The 18,218-nt window shown below is 45.2% G+C and overlaps 3 protein-coding genes across 3 annotated transcripts in view; 2 read left to right on the forward strand and 1 right to left on the reverse strand.

Annotated features, from left to right (window-relative positions):
• Positions 1-18,218, forward strand: part of LOC140717809 (uncharacterized) — an 845,297-nt gene that overhangs the window by 5,881 nt on the left and 821,198 nt on the right. The gene's annotated exons all lie outside the window — the stretch shown is intronic.
• Positions 14,902-15,588, forward strand: LOC140717548 (histone H1-like). The gene has a single exon (XM_073031122.1). The coding sequence runs from the start codon at positions 14,944-14,946 to the stop codon at positions 15,586-15,588; it is 645 nt and encodes a 214-aa protein (XP_072887223.1). The 5' UTR covers positions 14,902-14,943.
• Positions 16,101-16,615, reverse strand: LOC140717549 (histone H3). Its single transcript, XM_073031124.1, has one exon. It carries the CDS (start codon positions 16,573-16,575, stop codon positions 16,165-16,167), a length of 411 nt encoding a protein of 136 aa, XP_072887225.1. The 5' UTR covers positions 16,576-16,615; the 3' UTR covers positions 16,101-16,164.

The following is an 18,218-nucleotide window of genomic DNA, read 5'->3' on the forward strand; positions in this document are numbered from 1 at the left end:
CGGGCCATATGCAGCCCGTGGGCCAGTAGCTTGACACCCCTGACCTAGCCTTTACACCTAGCCCCCTATTTTTCTAAGCTCCATGTAGCCATCCAGGAGTCTCTTAAAAGACCCTATTGTTTCCGCCTCCACCACCATCACCGGAAGCCAATTCCACGCACTCACCACTCTTTGCGTAAAAAAAAAACTTACCCCTGACATCTACTCTGTACCTACTTCCAAGCAACTTAAACTATGCCCTCTCGTGTTAGCCATTTCAGCACTGGGGAAAAGCCTCTGACTATCCACATGATCATTGCCTGTCATTATCATGAACACCTATGTGGTCAATGTGGTCATCCCTGCAGACACAGACTAGTCCTAAACTCCCCCACCCAGGTCTGCTGAGAAAGTTTAGTGATGTAGTTCAGATGGGCCTCAGTCAGGCTATTGGTTAAGCTGGATCCAGAATTGGCTTTGCAATAGGAGACAGAGTGATGGCAGAGGGTGGCTTTGTGATCCGATGCTGGTGACTAGTGTTGTTCCACTATGGGTCTCAGTCAGGCTGGAGGTGAGGCTTCACCCAGCGGCAGGGTGGTAGGTTCAAGGTGGGGTCGGTCTTGCAGAGGTTTTGAAGAATGGAGTATATGTAATGGGCTTCGCCTTTGGTTTGCAGGTTGACAGGGAGAGATGGAGAACGCAGATACTGAATCAGAGAACCTATTTACCCAAAGGCTCTTTGCAGAGCTGCTCAGAATGTCTGTGGAAGGGCTGAGCAGCCGGTGATTTCCGTCCGTTCGATATACCGCGTCTGTCATAGTCACGTTTTCTTTCCGTGAAGTAAACTGATATGCTTGAACAGACACCGGTTCGCTTTAGTCCCAATTTATTTTCCCCTCTCTGCGGGCTGAAAGGAGCTTCCTCCCCTTGCGGAGAGTCACCCCTGGAGGGAGAATTCAATCTCCGGTCACTGAACGACTCCAGCATTCATGACGTGAAACAGCGTTGCGGGTTGACCCTGGACCATTCCTGTGTTCAATAATCCATGAGCAATTCCCATCGCCTCACAGAACAATAATATTTGCTGCTTTACATTTACCTACAAAGGTACATTTACCGACAGTATTTACTGAAAATCTCGTCCATCTGGGTCTCTCAAATATAAACAAACATTTTGCAAAAGAAACGGTCAGTTTGGTCAGATCTCCCGAGAGGCTCCCTCTGTGTGTGGTGGGTCACTCTGAGAACAGACTTTGGTTTGTGCCAGGGAGAAAAGGGAGGAATGGATGGATCGAGTTCTTCAGCACCGTAGTATCAGACACTTCTCTACATATTCTTATGTCTGTCTAAGACTTCCCTAAATACCCCTGTGCTCTCTGCCTTTGCCACCACCCCTAACAGTGCATTCCAAGTCCCCATCACTCTGTTTCCTTCACTTTCTTCCTCTGACCTTAAACACATGCCTTCTAGTAGAAGACATTTCACCCCTGTGAAAAATATCATTAAGTGTCTATGCCAGCTATGTCCTGCAAGATTGTATAAATTTCTGTCAGATCTCTCCTGAGCTGACGCCACTCCAGAGGAAAAAGCTCCAGCATGTCGAGCCTCTCCTCACCTCACTCCTCCTCCAGACATCCTGGTAAACAACTTCTGCACCTGCACCAAAACTTCCACATGCTTCCTAGAATGTGGTCACCAGAACTGAAAACTGCACTCACAATGTGGCCTAACCAGCATTTTATAAACTGTAACATAATGTCTTGGTGCTTGAACTCAATGCCTTGTCTGATGAAGGCAAACATGCCGTACACCGCCTTTACCGCCCTGTCAACCTGTGCTCCCAGTTTTATGGAACCAATCTGCCTGGACCCAACATCCTTCTGTATGTCAATACTGTTAATGTTCCTGTCATTAAATGTATACCCACCCTTTATGCTGGATCTCCCAATGTGCAGCCGGATTAAACTCCATCTGCCACTTCTCCACCCATATCAGCAACTGATTGATATCCTGCTGTTTCCTTTGGAACTCTTCAGTGCAATGCACAGTGCCACAAATTTTTATGTCATCTGCAAATTTCCTCACACACACTACTGCATTTTTATCCAAATCATTTATATCATGAACAACTGATGTCCCAGTATAGACCTCTGTGGATCACTGCTCATCACATCCTGCACCCTGAACAGGACCCATGCACCACTCCCCTTTCACTTCCATGGAAAGTCAATCAGCCACATCACCTACATTCTTTGTTGAGCTACCATGTGGGATATTGTCAAACACCTCACCTTGTTTGATTTCCATTTCCTAAGCCTTATATATGCTTCTTCCTGCTCCTTGACTAACTTCCTCTCTCATCATCCAAGGTTTCTGTACCTTGCCATCGTGAACCCACTGGAATAAACTGGCCCTGAAACACTGTGCAGCTGGTCTTTAAACAAAATCCATGCCAGATGTGAATTTACCTGAAAATCTATCGTAATAGTATTGCTGTACGTGGCATCCAACTTAGCTTCAATCTCTCCATTCAGTGAATGGAGTTCTGGTTCCCTCTTGTAAGTGTCACCTCTGGACCAGAAGAGGTTCCAATAATCCAGAATCCTGAAATACTGCCCCTGCACCAGCTCCTCAGCCAAAACGGAGTGGGTGGGTGGATTGAGTTCTTCAGCACTGAACTACTAGTCACTTATCCAGTCAGATTTCCCAAATGGAGGTGCAATGGGAACTTCTAAATACTGATTGAGAAAACTTTCCTGGACAACATAAATTCTGCTCCACCAATCCCTTGGCTCTCCAGCCGTCCCAGTCAACATGATGGAAGTTGAAATGTCCCTCTATTACAACTGTAAAATGTACTGTGTATGTTAATCAAAATGCCTTCTTTGTTTTGTTAAGAGTAGGAATGCTTCTTTGTTATGGTAAGTGCTTTCTCTCGCAGTTGTTTAGCTTTAGAATTGCTGATAACAGGGATTGTGAGTTTGATATTGTGTGTGCGACGCTGCATTAACTTCATTCCCACAGCACCTGCGTATACGGGAGGCGGGGTTGGAGAGTGGCTGGGCTTTTCTCCCCCTAGACATATACCGTACCTATATAAAACCCTATTGACTGCTCGTATTTCTGCTGACTGCTTGAAGTCTTATAATACAATCCCATCAAAGCATCCATTCCTTATTTCAATAGTATTGGTACGATCCCCAAGAATGTCTTCTCCAAGTAAATATCTTCTAGACGTTTTCTCAGTGGTGGAGTTGGATATGATAGAGTCTTTTACTCCTGGATAGGGACGTGGAGCTTAGAAACATAGAGGGCTATGGGTAACCCTAGGTAATTTCTAAAGTAAGTGCATGATCGGCACGGCATTGTGGGCCAAAGGGCCTGTATTGTGCTGTAGGTTTTCCATGTTTCTAAGTACCACTGAGATGTTCTTCCTGATCAAACACACCTCTTCCTCCTCTCTTCCCTCCATCCATCATACCTGTAGAATTTCTCCTGTTAAAAATGAGTTGCTGGTCCTGCCCCTCCCACAACCATTTTTCTGTTGGGGATATAATATCCCAGTCTCTTGCATGGATCCATGCCCAGAGGACATTAGTTGTTCATAGAACAAAGGACAGTACAGGAGTGGCCCTTTGGACCCTCTCTACATATTCCTGTGTTTGTCTAAGATTTCCTTAAATACCCCTGTGCTCTCTGCCTCTGCCAGCACTCCTGACAGTGCATTCCAAGTCCCCATCACTCTCTTTCCTTCACTTTCTTCCTCTGACCTTAAACACATGCCTTCTAGTAGAAGACATTACACTCCTGTGAAAAGTATTACTGGCTGTCTACACCAACATGCAGATTTTTATAATCTTCTATAAAATTTCTCCTGAGCCGATGCCATCAGATGAAAAGGTTCCAGCATGTCCAGCTTCTCCTCACCGCACACCTCCTCCAGACATTCTGGTAAACCGCCTCTGCCCCTGCTCCAGAACCTCCATATGCTTCCCATAATGAGGTGACCAGAACTGAACACTATACTCTCACTGTGGCCTAACCAGCATTTTGTAAACCTGTAACATTATATCCTGGTGCTTGAACTCAATGCCTTGTCTGATGAAGGCAAACATGCCATACACCGACTTTTCCTCCCTGTCAACCTGTGCTCACAGTCAATCTCAACATCCTTCTCTTTGCCAATACTATTCATGTTCAAACCATTAACTGTGTACCCACCCTTAATGTTGGATCTCCCAAAGTGCACCCCAGGATGTACAGAATGCAATGGGATTATCTTTAATCCTACACGCCAGAGATTTTTCATCACTGTTTCTAGCTCTCTAAATGTTCTTGAGTTCCCTTCTGTTTTTTTAAATATAGTCCTCAATCACCCTGTTTGATTCCAGATTCCTAAGCCTTACATATGTTTCTCACTCTTCACTGACAAAATTTACTTCTTCGCTCATCATCAAAGGTTCCTGAACCTTGCCATCCTTGACCCTCCCTCTTACTGGAACAAACTGGCCCTGAAACACTGTGCAGCTGATCTTTAAACAAACTCATGTCAGATGTGTATTTGTCTCAAAATTAATCCTTTCAGTGTTAAGCATCAAACTTAGCTTCAATCTCTCCATTCAGTGACTGGTGTTCTGGTTCACATCCCTGTCAATATAATTTCAACCCTCTTGGAGCAGCAATAAACCTCATGATACTGACCCCCTCCAGTGAAGGTGCAAACCATCCCCCTTGTAAATGTCACCTCTGGACCAGAAGAGGTTCCAATGTTCTGGAATCCTGAATCCCTGTCCCTGCACCAGCTCCTCAGCCACACATTCATCTGCTCTAATTTTCTGTCCCTAACACCACTACCACACGGCACTGGGAGTAACCCAGTTATTACAACCTTTCAGGTTCTGCCCATCAACTTGTTCCCTGACTCTCTATATTCACCGTTGGACCTCATCCCTTTTCAACCTGTCCACTGGTACCGACGTGAACCACAAACTCTGGCTGAATGAACATTGTTCAGCAGCTGCTCTGAGACGTCCCTGACACTCAGTGAAAGGATTTACAAAACTTTCTGAAACCAACTGAAAAATTCATTAAGAGAGGAAAGAGATGAAATAGGAAGGTAAGCTAGCCATTAGTATTAAAGAGGATACCAAAAGTTTCTTCAGATATACAAAGTGTAAAAGAGAGGCAAAAGTAGATGATGCTGGAGAGGTAGTAATGTGGTACAGGGAAGTGGCAGAGAAGCTGAATAAGTATTGTGCATCAATCTTCTCTGTGGAAGACACTGGGAGTCTGCTGGAATTCAAGAGAATTAGGAGGCAGAAATGAGTGAATTTGCCTTTACTAGCGAAAAGCTGCTTGGGAAACTGAAAGATCTGAAGGTAGATAAATCAGCTGAACCAGATTTTCTACACCAGTGATATGAAAGATGTGACTGAAGGGATTATGGCAGTTTTAGTAATAATCTTTCTCTAATCCCTGGATTCTAGCGTGGTTCCAGAGAACAGGAAAATTGCAAACATCATTCCACTCTTGAAGAAGGGAGGAGGGCAGAAGAAAGGAAATCATAGGCCAGTTAGTCTGACCTCATGGTTGGGAAGATGATGGACTTGATTGTTAAGGACATATTTTCGGGATACTTGGCAACACATGATAAAATAGGACAAAGTCAGCATGGTTTCCTTTAGGGGATATCCTGCTTGTCAAGTGTGTTGAAATTCCTTGAAGGAATAAGCAGGATGGACAAAGAGAATCAGTGGATTGGTGTGTGTTGTGTAATTGGATTTTTAGAAGGCCTTTGACAAGGTGCCACACATGAGGCAGCTTAAATTAAGAGCCTATGACACAGGAAAGATACGAGCATGGATTAAGACTTGGCTGATTGGCAGAAAGCAAAGAGTGGCATAAATGGAGCATTTTCTGGTTGAATACAATGACTAATGCCATTTTTTGGGATTGCTTCTTTTTATGTTACAGTATATGTCAATGATTTGGATGACAGAAATTATGGCTTTGTTCCCATTTGCAGTTCAAAATAGGTAGGGGGAAGACAGTGCCAATGAAGCAGAGAGGCTACAGAGAGGCTAAGACAGATTGTAAGAAAGGGCAAAGATATGGCAGGTGGAATACTATGTCGATAAATTTATGGTCATGGACATTGGAAGAAAAATTGAAAGAATAGGCAATTGCTCTAAAAGGAGAGAAAAATCAAAATCTGATGTGCAAAGGAACATTGGAGCAGAGGAGGTTCCTGAAGGTTCATTTGTACTGTGAGCAATTCTGGGCCCCTTACCTAAGAAAGGTGTACTGACATTGGAGAGGGTTCAGAGGAGATTCATGCGAATGATTCCAGGATTGAAGGGTTATCATATGAAGATCATTTGATTGTGCTGGGCCTGAACTGACTGGAATTCATAGAGATGAGAGAGGATTTCACTGAAACCTAGTGAACGTTGAAAGACCTTGGTAGAGTGGATAGGGAGAGGATGTTTCCTATAGAGGGGCAGTTTAGGAGCAGTGGGCACAGCCTCTGACTAGAGGGACATCAATTGAAATGGAGATGAGAAGAAATTTACTTAGCCAGAGTGTGGTTCATCTATGAAATTTGTTGCCAGATGCCATCATTGGGTATAGTTAAGGTAGAGGTTGATACATTCTTGATTTGTCAGGGCATGGTGGGTTAAGGGGAGCTCAGGATATTGGTGCTGAGAGGGAAATGTATCAGCCATGATGAAGTGAAAGAGCAGACTCAATGGGCCAAAGGGCCTAACTCTGCTCCTATATTTTATTGTTTTACAACAGAAAGGCTCAATCCTGGACAACATCCTGGTAAACCTGCTCTACACTGTCAGGGAGATTCATTCCTGCTCCCTGGGATTGGCAGGGGATGGGGACCAGAGCCCCAGATCACCCATTACAGTGATCATGTTCTTTCTACAGTGTGATGCCAAACCTGCAGGCAGTATTCCAGCAGTGTAGGAACCCACGTGTTATCAAGCTGGTGGTTAAAACCTCTTTGTTAATCTATTATTTCTTTATTTTCTGCCATTAACACCCGCACCATCTCCGAAACTCACAGTGCTTTACAGATGTAGTTAAAATTCTCAGCAATGTCTGTTCATATTAAAAATCTCAGCGTAAGTTTTCAAATCTCTCTAGCTTTGTATCTCCCAAAATGCTGGATGAATCAGCCAGCCAGGCAGCATCTATGGGAAACAAAAGCACAGTCGATGTTTCGGGCCGAGACCCTTCGGCAGTCCTGCTTTTCTTTCCCATACATGCTGTCTGGCCTGCTGATGTCCTGCAGCATTTTTTGTGCATTTAGATTTCCACCATCTGCATATTATCTCTTGTTTGTAGCTTTATATCTCGCTCACTTTCTTTTTTTCATACATCTTTGTTGTTTTCCTTTACAACAGGTTCGTTTTCCCTTCCCCAGTTAGAGATTTAACACCGAAATGTGCAGCCACTGTCCGCCGTTGCTCCTGTGATTGACAACTACATTGCTCCTCCTCCCGGGCAGCAACCAGGATATAATGTGATGTTGGCAAGGCAGTCACATGCAGTCTGTGTGAATCATTTCCTCGGCAACGGGCGCGGGAGGGTGGAAAGGGAGGATGGGGAGCACCCTGGGCCCGGTGGTCTGTGCTTGTTCAACCTCGCCTTATAACTGAAACTGTCCTTCCTGTGATGTGGCAACCGGCTCTGATCACAAGATTTTAAAATGTTTCTAATGTGTCTGCCACAATCACTGGCAGTTTATTCAAAATACACACCACCCTCTGCCCATTATGTCTGAACTGAAATACCTGCATTCTCGTTTTTATCAGCCATTTCCTGTGAAAAAGACTATGGGCTTTTACCCTGTCTGTGCTCCTCATGATCTACATACCTCTACTAGGATCATCTCTGAATCTGCTCTGCGCCAGGGAATAAAATACTCGTCTAATCAACCTCTCCTTGTAACTCAGACTCCCCAGGACGAAGCAAACATCTGCTATTTTTTTCTCTCTGCACTCTCTCTAGTTTAAGAACAGTTTCCTATCAACACTATACACAATATCCCCCGTCAGTCCTCACCAAAGACTTGTATATCTTCTCAAATCAAAAAAAAATCTTCTCAACTCTTATACTCTGCAATGACTGAAGAAGGCCAGCAGGTCAAACACCCTATCTAGCTGAGATGTCACTTACAGTGAACTATGCATTCACATGGACATTGTTTCTATAAATTACTAACAAAAAGGTCCCAGCACCTCGTGGCACACAACTAGACAGAGACCTCCAGTTTGAGGCACAGCCCTCAACCGTCAGCCTCTGCTTCCTGTCACTGAGGCAATTATGAAACCAATCAACTATCTCCCCTGGATTCCATCTCTCAGATCTAACCTCCCAGACCAGAGTCAAGGGCCTGTCTACTGTCCATTTAGACAACATCCACAACTCTAACCTCATCTACGCACTTGTGAAACTCCTCAAAGAGCTGCAAGATAATTGTTAGACATGATTTCCCTTGCCCAAAACTGTTGTTTGTCTTGAATCAGACCAAATGTTGGTAGATCCTGTTTCTCAAAACCTCCTCCAACAAATTATACAACCTGTCCTTGTAACTCAGACTCCCCAGGCCTAAGTAAATATCTGGCATTTTTTTTTCTCTGCACTCTTTCTAGTTCAAGAACATTTTGCTATAATAAGGCGATCAAAACTGTACACAATATCCCCAGTCAGTCCTCACCAAAGACTTGTATATCTACAACATATCTTCTCAACTCTTATTTTCTGTGCCATGACTGAGGAAGGCCAGCAGATCAAACACCGTATCTAGCTAAGATGTCACTTTCAGTGAACTATGCAACTATGCATTGTGGCCATTGTTTATATAAATTACTAACAAAAAGGTCCCATCGCCTAGTGGCACACAACTAGACAGGGACATCCAGTTTGAGGTACAGCCCTCAAACGTCACCTCTGCTTCCTCTCACTGAGTCAATTATGAAACCAATCAACTATCTTCCCTGAATTCCATCTCTCAGATCCAAGACCTGTCTACTGTCCATATAGACAACATCCACATCTCTAACCTCATCTACACACTTGTGAAACTCCTCGACGAGCTGCAAGATAGTTGTTAGACATGATTTCCCTTACACAAAACTGTGCTGACTGTCTTGAATCAGACCAAATGTTGGTAGATCCTGTTCCTCAAAACCTCCTCCAACAAATTACCCAACACTGATATCAGACTGATATCAGGTAGTTTACTGGCACCACATTAAAACAAAAGACCTTAAGTCATTGGAGCAGGATTGGGTCTTTTGGCTCATCCAGTCTGTTCCATCATTCCATCATGCCTGATTTATTATCCATCCCAACCCCATTCTCCGGCCTTCTTCCCATAAACTTTGATGCCCTTAATAATAATTAAATCCTACTAACCTCTGCTTTAAATAGACCTACTGACTGCCTTCATGGCTACCCGTGCCAATGAAATGAATTGATTGATCACCTTCTGACTAAAGAAATTACTCATCTCTAGTCTAGAGGGGCATCTTTGCATTGAGGGTGTAGTCTGGTTCTAGATTCTTCCATTATTGGAAACATCCTCTCATATCAACACTACCTAGGCCCTTCAACATTCAATGTGTTTCTATATGATGCTCCCTCATTCTGTCTGATTAAAGCTTCAGCTTTAGATGCTTGCTTTTATATTCTAGTTCACTTGGAATTAATGCATTTGGCTTCCTAACTACCATCTAAACGTGCACATTAACCTATAGGAATCCTGCACTAGGACCCCCAAAGTCCCTTTACAAATCTGATTTCTGTTCCTTCCCTGATTAGATGGAATCTATGCCTTTATTCCTCCTCCCAGAGTACATGAACACACACTTCCTTACACTGTATATTGTCTGGCACTTCTTTGTCCATTCTCTAAATCTGTCCAAGTGCTACTGCAGACTCCCTGCTTCCATAACACTGTCTGCCTCTCCGTCTATTTTTGATTCATCCACAGACTTTGCCTGAAAACTGTCAATTCCACATTAGTTGCTCTCATGTGTAACCTCAAATGGTGCCTGTGATGAAGCAACAATCTCTCCTGTGGCCTCCACAGTGTATTCTCTAGCTTCTCACAAAGTACAGGAATGTACCTGATAAGGCCCAGGAGATTTAACAACCTTAAAGCATTTAAAGGCCTTCAATATAGATCCCTGCTAGTTTGAATGTGGTATAAGATATCACATCTGATTCATGCCATTTCCTTATAACTCCATCACTTTCCATAATTTTCACAATGGCAAAATAACTGTCAGAAATATTCATGGAAAGCCTCTCCCATTTCCTTCAGTTCCACACACAGATGGCCATCCTCATCTCCAAGCAGAACAATTCTGTCTAACTTTCCTTTTCCTCTGAATGTACCGAGAGAACCTCAGGGGATTTTGCTCACTTTTCCTTCCTAATCCTGATCTTCTGCTATTGTAGTCCTAATATGAGAGATCCTCTGTCTAATAATATTCTCGAACAATTCCCCGAGCATTGATCCAAGTCTCACCAGTCCATAATTTCCTGGTTGGGCTCTATTGCCTAAGGAACAACATGCCCTGGAATATCAGCATTCCCTTCTCTGATCTCACAATCCTCCATGACCACATTGATGAATACTTATGTGAAGTACTGGTTTAGTTCCTCACCCACTTCAGATGTAAACTCTCTCTTTTGTCCTTGTATTGTCGTACCCTCTCCATAGTGCCCCTTCTCACCAAAGTCATTTCCTGTTCCCGTTTGACACTTCTGATTCTCTGTTTAACTTCTCTCTTGCTTGCTTCATATTGCCAGAGGCAATCTCCAATTTATACATTGGAAACATTCCTTATAGACAATAGACAACAGACAATAGGTGCAGAAGTAGACCATTCGGCCCTTCGAGCCTGCACCGCCATTTTGAGATCATGGCTGATCAATTCCTATCAATAGCCAGTTCCTGCCTTATCTTTCATTTTCTTTCAGACTGAATTCATAACATCTCTTACCATACCCATCTGCCAGACTTTAACAACCTTGTCTTTCCTCCACATAGAAACAGTCTGAATTCTGACCTTTAACCATGTCAAATGTGGATGGACAAATCACAGCTGCACCCATTCCCCTCTCCTCAGTTCCTGCCCAACACAGTTGCCCTTAGCTATATCCTGATTGACCACATTACCTCTGTGACGATGCTTGTGCTTATTTGCTGCTCCCAGAATGAAACTTCTATCAGTGGCCGGGCTCATTTTCCAATACAATGTCTTCTATGACCCACTTCCCTGGATAGACTACCCACTTGTATGTTGAGAAACATCCCAGTATTCTCCTAACATATGCAATGATATCTAAGCTCCAGACTCTAAGAGAGTCCCAGTCAACATTGTGGAAACTATTCACACACTACAACAACCCTGTTGCTTTGACATCTTTCATTCCCTGCTACATTTCAGTTTCTTTACCTCCTGCTGGCATTTGGGAGGCCTGTAGCACAACTCCGTCAGTGAATGCACCTCTCTTATCCTGAGCTCTATTCACACTGTCTCACTGGATGAAGCCTCCAGTGTGTTCTCTCTTAGTCCCTCACCCACAATTCCATATAAAGGCTGATCTGCCATCAGCCTCCTCTTGTATGTTGATCCCACTTCCCTGATTTTATAAACATTTATCTTGCTTCTTTTTAAATCTTTGTGGTCACCCAGCACTTGCACTCCTCTCAGTAAGGGGATTCTCGTGTTTGTTATACAGTGTTTTGTTTGTTTTATCATGTCTGGTCTTGTTGAACAGTGCAGGCATGTACTTTGGTTTCCTGCAGTTCACAATTTTGTGTGCCACAGTCACAATCAGTCGTATGATTATGTAGACGGAGAGGGAGTTTAAATGAAGTGAACATGGGCAGTTGGCATATTTTGCATGTCATAGTTCCCTGGGAGGCGTTTGATTGTGTATAGTTAGGCACTTACCAAGATCCAATAAAAAAAGTTAGATTTAAAGAGAGCGGTCATTGTATGAGTGGGCCAGAATTGGAGTGGGGAGTTAAGGCTTCGGCACTTCTGAGAGGTGTAGGCTGTAGGAAGATATGTTTTTCTTTATTCCTTATTTCTTCTGTATTACACATTTGGAGCAGAAAGGATGCCAGACAAGATACTGCCTAATATCAGCGTCACAAAATTGTCTTGGTGGAAGGAGACAGAGGGTGGGCGTGGCAGCTTGTCATTCAGGTTGGAGGCCTCTGACTAGTGACGTTCACAGGGATCGGTTCTGGTACTGTCATTTGTCATCGATGTGAACAGTTTCTCTGACATTGTTGTGAACGTGATTAGTGAGTTTGCAGATGACAGCAATGTTGGTGGCAGAGTGGACAGTGAAGATTCTTTGAGAGTACAATGGGATCGAGATGACCTGGGGAAGTCGGACAAAGAATGACAGATGGATGTTGATGTGGACAAGTATGAGCTCTTGCATTTTGAGAAGTCCAACCAGGGAAGGACCTGCACAGTAAATTCTTGTTCCTTGAAGAGTATTGCAGACAGAGTGTCCATGGAATACGGAAACATCATTCACTGAAAGTGACAACACAGGTAGTCAGGATGCTGAAGACGATATTTGGCCTATTTGTCTTCATTGGTCAGGGAACTGAGTTACAGGATTTGGGATGTCATCTGACAACTGTAATCGTCAAAGTGAGATTGCACTGTATTGTGCACAGTTCTAGTCACCCAGCTATAGGAAAAATGTCATGAAGCTGGAAAGTGCGGAGGGAAGTTTGAGGAGGGCGTTACTGACACTGGAGGATTTGAATTCTTAGCAGAAGTTTGGACAGACTGGGACTCTCCTTCTCACCCAAGAGATTAAGGAGCTGACCGGTGATGATCAAAAGGTTTACAAAATCAATAGGCAATCACTCTCTGTGTCAGGGTAAGGAAGCATAAATTTACAGGACAATTATTTAAGGTGAAAACAAAACATTTAAAGGCTACCCGACAGGTGGGGGGATGTTGCATGTTTGATTAAGGACACCAACACAGTAATAAGTGAGGGGTTTGATGAGGTCTTGTAATAAAAGGTTTTAAATAAAATGATCAATGGTGATTTTGATTGGATTACACTGCTCGCCTCCCAATAGGCTGAGATATTGTGGAGCAGACATGTTGGTAAATCACACAGAGGTGTAATGGGAACAGACTTACAGCAGTCGGGCATTTTGACTTTCCCAGCATTAACCAGATTACCTTTGTATGAAAAGCTTCAGTTTCCAAGAGTAATTTGGCAGATGCAGCATCAGTTCATTCCTCAGCAGAAACTATATTCGAAAGGGAAAATGAGGGAACCATCACCAACAACGGAAGACAAAGGCAGCATAAAAGCACATGAGAGAGCAGAGAATATCACAAAAGTTAGTGGGAAGCCAAAGGATTAGGGAACATAAAAAGAACAGATGGTAACTAAAATAGTAATATGGCGAGAACAGATGAATTATTAAAGTAACTGGCCAATAGTATAAAGGAGTATACTTAAGGATTTTTTTTTCAGATATTTAAAGAGTAAAAGAGAGGCAAGACTGGATCAGGATTCAGGTTTCCCATTCTCACCTTCAGAATCACATCCCTCCCTGATTATCTTTTACAATGTTTAGTTTATTCTGTATTTCTTATTTAACCCGGCAATCTTGATCATTTAGTGAAGAGGGCCACAGCGTAGCAAATGTATTTCAATGTGAGACAGTGCACATTGCAAAGTCAAACCAGTGTAGAACTTACACTATGAATGATCGGTTATTGGGGAGTGTATTGGGCCGGAGAGATTTAGGGGTAAATCTCTCATACACAGTTCATTGAAGTGGTGTCCCTGGTAGACAGGGTGGTGAAGAACGGGGTTTAACATGCTGGTCTTCATTAGTCAGGGGATTGAGTATATCAGTTGGGACATTATGTTACAGTTGTGTAAGTGACTGGAGGCCACAGTTATCGTATTGTGTACAGCTCCGTTTTAGGAAACGGGGTTAAACTGGGGAGAGTGTAGAAAAGATTTCCAAGGATGTTTCCGGGACCTGAGGTTCTCAGTTACACAGAGAGGTTGGTCAGACAATGTCCGTTGTCCTTTATTCCTTGGAATCAGAATCACTAATCACCGTGTTATATGACAAGGAATCTGTCTTTTTATTTTGACAGCAGTACAATGCGATGAAGGTGCAGATGTGAACATTGTATCAGCATAACGCCAGGAGATTCTAGGAATCGCGAAGAACGCGGACAAAATGCTGGAGGAACCCAGCAAGTCAGGCAGCATCTCCCACCAGAGTCCTGATGAAGGGTCTCAGCCTGAAATGTCGGCTGTTTATTCCCACCATTGATGCTGCCTGACTTGCTGATTTCCGCCAGCATTGAGTGTGTATTGTGTCAGAGAGAGTGAGTTAAAGGAGCGGCGGCTTAGACTAGTGTCACTGTGTTTGTGAGTCCGAACACATCGTAGGATTTCTCAGCGCCTCCTGTCGAAAATAAAAAGATTTTTCTGTTACGGAAGCGCCCCACTCCCCAGCTCAGCCCCGAAGAGGGAATTAACCGCAAAGTTTTAATTAGTTTAAGTAATTCAGCCACAAAGCACAGAAGTCAACGATCAGGAGAGAGAAAGCGGGCAATGCAGTAATGAAACTGGTTAAAATAAAAAGCGCTGCCTTTAATCCCGATTAAACTTTCTTTCCAGCGAACATTCCGGCCTCAGTGACGGACAGGGACTAGTCCGAGTCTCCGCAGCGTCCGATTTGAATTGGAATCGGCGAGTTTTTGAGGAGAGAGAAACACAGAAAAATGAAGCTGCCGGGAGCTGAAAGCAGGATGTCTCCGCCCCGTCCGCTCGCTGCCTTTAAATTGCTCTGTGCCGCCGCCTTTCGCTTCATTTTTCATTCAGCTCAGATTGTGAGAAGGATTTTCCAGAGTCGCCGACATGACTGAGACAGCCCCCGCCGAAACGGCTCCTCCAGCTACACCCGCCGCCGCAAAGAAGACCCCCAAGAAGAAGGCGGCTGCCCGGAACAAACCAACCGGTCCCACCCTGGGCGAACAGATCGATAAGATCGTGGCGGGTTGTCGCGATAGGAAGGGTATGTCCTGCGCGGCCATCATTAAGGCTCTGGCCGGCAGCGGTGTTGATGTGGTGAAACGTCGCCCCCAGATCAAGATGAGCATCAAGAGGAAAGTGGAGAGCGGCTCCTTGGTTCAGATGAAGGGCTCTGGTCTTTCGGGATCCTTTAAATCCGGTAAAGGGAAAAGTGCCGTGAAGGTGGTGAAGAAAGCGAAGAAGCCATCGGCTAAGAAATCTGCAATCAAGAAATCTCCAAGCAAGAAGCTTGGCGCCAAGAAACCAGCGGCTAAAAAAGCGGGAGCTAAGAAACCAGCGGCTAAGAAAGCGGGAGCTAAGAAACCAGCGACTAAGAAAGCGGGAGCTAAGAAACCAGCGGCTAAGAAACCCGCAGCTAAGAAACCCGCGGCTAAGAAGCCCAACAGCCCCAAGAAAGCCGCAGCCCCGAAGGCGGCCAAGAAGCCGAAGTCGAAATCCGCGAAACCCAAGAAGACAGCAGTCAAAAAGTGAATTGAGAATACACCATTTGTAAGTATCTGAACCCAACGGCTCTTCTCAGAGCCACCCACATCTCAGAAAAGAGCTGATTCAGAGTATTGTGATTCCCGCGCCGGGTCCGATTGAGTTTCCGGGGGAACTTCTCACATGGAACCCGAGATTACCGGTACCTCTGACATTTGGTCAGAGTGTCTGAAAAGAGACGTGGATGCCCGAGCTGAGATTGAGAGATATGGGATGTGGGCAGTTTCAGGCCCAATTCCTTCTCCGATCCGGGAGAGAGTGACTGAGACATTGACAGCAGCGGAGATTTAGCTGAGATGATTGGGAACTGCTGAAACCTATGCGAGAGGGGAGAGGGCGTGTTGAGAGACGGATCCGTCTCTGGGGACGGACTGCAGCGGGAGGATATATGATAAACCACCCGGTGGCATTGCCGACTGACCTTCATTCAGGTCCCAGCTACAAAACTAGTTTATTTACACAAAACACCAACATCAAACATGTACATTATTTGGCAGCCCTTTCCTTTGCCGTGGTAGTGGCTCTTAAAAGAGCCTTTTCTTGTATTTGGTGTGTAGGCTGGGCTTAGGCGCGCTCCCCGCGGATGCGGCGGGCCAACTGGATGTCCTTGGGCATAATGGTGACTCGCTTGGCGTGGATGGCGCACAGGTTAGTGTCCTCAAAGAGCCCGACCAGGTAAGCCTCACTTGCCTCCTGCAGGGCCATGACGGCCGAGCTCTGGAAACGCAGATCGGTTTTGAAGTCCTGAGCGATCTCCCGGACCAGGCGCTGGAAGGGAAGTTTGCGGATGAGCAGCTCGGTGGATTTCTGGTAGCGCCGGATCTCCCTCAGAGCCACGGTGCCGGGCCGGTAGCGATGAGGCTTCTTCACTCCGCCGGTGGCAGGAGCGCTCTTCCGCGCCGCTTTGGTCGCCAACTGTTTGCGAGGAGCTTTTCCGCCAGTCGATTTGCGCGCTGTCTGCTTGGTTCGGGCCATTCTGCTTCGGGAGTGAGAACACAGGCTGAAATACAGGAACAAGATAGACTAAACGGGCTCCAGCACAGGCTTTTATACTGCTTGGAAGGGCCGTCCCATCGCTTATGATTAGCTGAACACCAGCTGTCTATTAAAGGATCTACTTGCTGCGATTGGTTTATTGATTTCACGCAGGCTGGCGGCGAATAACAATTTAGGACAAAATGGGAAACTGATAACTGGCGGTCGGACTACATCCAATCAGAATTCACTGTGATTGTCCCCCGATGAATTTCAAATCGCCCGCCAATTTCAGCGCATCCAGCAATGGTGCTTGATAAATTCTTATTATTTACAATTAATTCTATCACGGATCATACATTTTCAGTTTCATTTAATACCTAAATCCCTCAGTTAAGATTTGAATGCATAATTACGGAATTGTTCCTCTAAACGAGGGAACTGATTTCTGTCTCAGACGGACGGGAAGATTAAGATCAATATAAATGCATTCAGCATTCACGGTAATCACCGTCTGTCAAGGCAGAATGACGTCTACATTTCAAGCGGAACAGATTAATCGATTTCAAATATCATCAGATGAATACAGGACCGATAAAATATAATTAAAAGATTGTGGGCACTGCTCCGTCTGTGAGGCGGTGGGTGGCTCTTAGAAGAGCCTTTGTTTTGTGCTCGGGAGGAAGTGGGAGTTTTTCAGCCTCCGAAGCCATAGAGAGTGCGGCCCTGGCGTTTCAGAGCGTACACCACATCCATGGCAGTGACCGTCTTGCGCTTGGCGTGTTCAGTGTAGGTGACCGCATCCCGGATCACATTCTCCAGGAAAACCTTCAGCACCCCGCGGGTCTCCTCGTAGATCAGACCCGAGATCCGCTTGACGCCGCCACGGCGAGCCAGACGGCGGATGGCCGGTTTGGTGATGCCCTGGATGTTATCACGGAGCACTTTACGGTGCCGCTTGGCTCCGCCTTTGCCCAGTCCTTTGCCTCCTTTCCCTCTGCCAGACATGATGCTACTTCACTCAGGTCGCTGCTCAGTGACAAACCGACTGCTGCTGTCTCCTTTTATACACAGCGCCCCGACCTGCCCGAGAAACGCGCAGAGAGACAGAGGCGGGGAGGGGAGGAGACAGAGTCAGAGTGACGGACAGAGCCGAGAGCGGCCTCTCATCGTCCAGCTCCGCCTTCACTTTATTACGCCCGCCATTATCCGACACAAAGCGCTTCAGCGGAAGAAAAGACACTCTCACACACCACGTACAGACCGGAGGATTTCTGGAAATTTGCTGAATCGCCTACTTTAAATTATAGGAAGTGCTTTTCCATTCCGCAAATACGCGAGGAATTCGGTCTGTAACACCCCGGCCCCATGACCAGTGCGGCCGCCCTCACACACAGCAGTTGGTGGGGAGGGTGCAGTCACTTTCAGTGATGAGAGGGTTAATTCATCAGAACAATTGTTCCTCTGGGTCGCGAAGGAAATGAAAGTCCGGTCACATAAAGGAACAGGATACATAGGCAGATATAAGGATATATATACCGCGCTTCTGGTGTCTTCTAAGGCCCAGGTAAAGTGGTGGCAGTTTAAAATTGTTGCTGAGCAACTGATGGAGGTCTTCAGATTCATGGATCAATGGGCTCCCT

Source organism: Hemitrygon akajei, chromosome 28 (assembly GCF_048418815.1).
Source record: "Hemitrygon akajei chromosome 28, sHemAka1.3, whole genome shotgun sequence".
NCBI classification, from domain to species: domain Eukaryota; kingdom Metazoa; phylum Chordata; class Chondrichthyes; order Myliobatiformes; family Dasyatidae; genus Hemitrygon; species Hemitrygon akajei.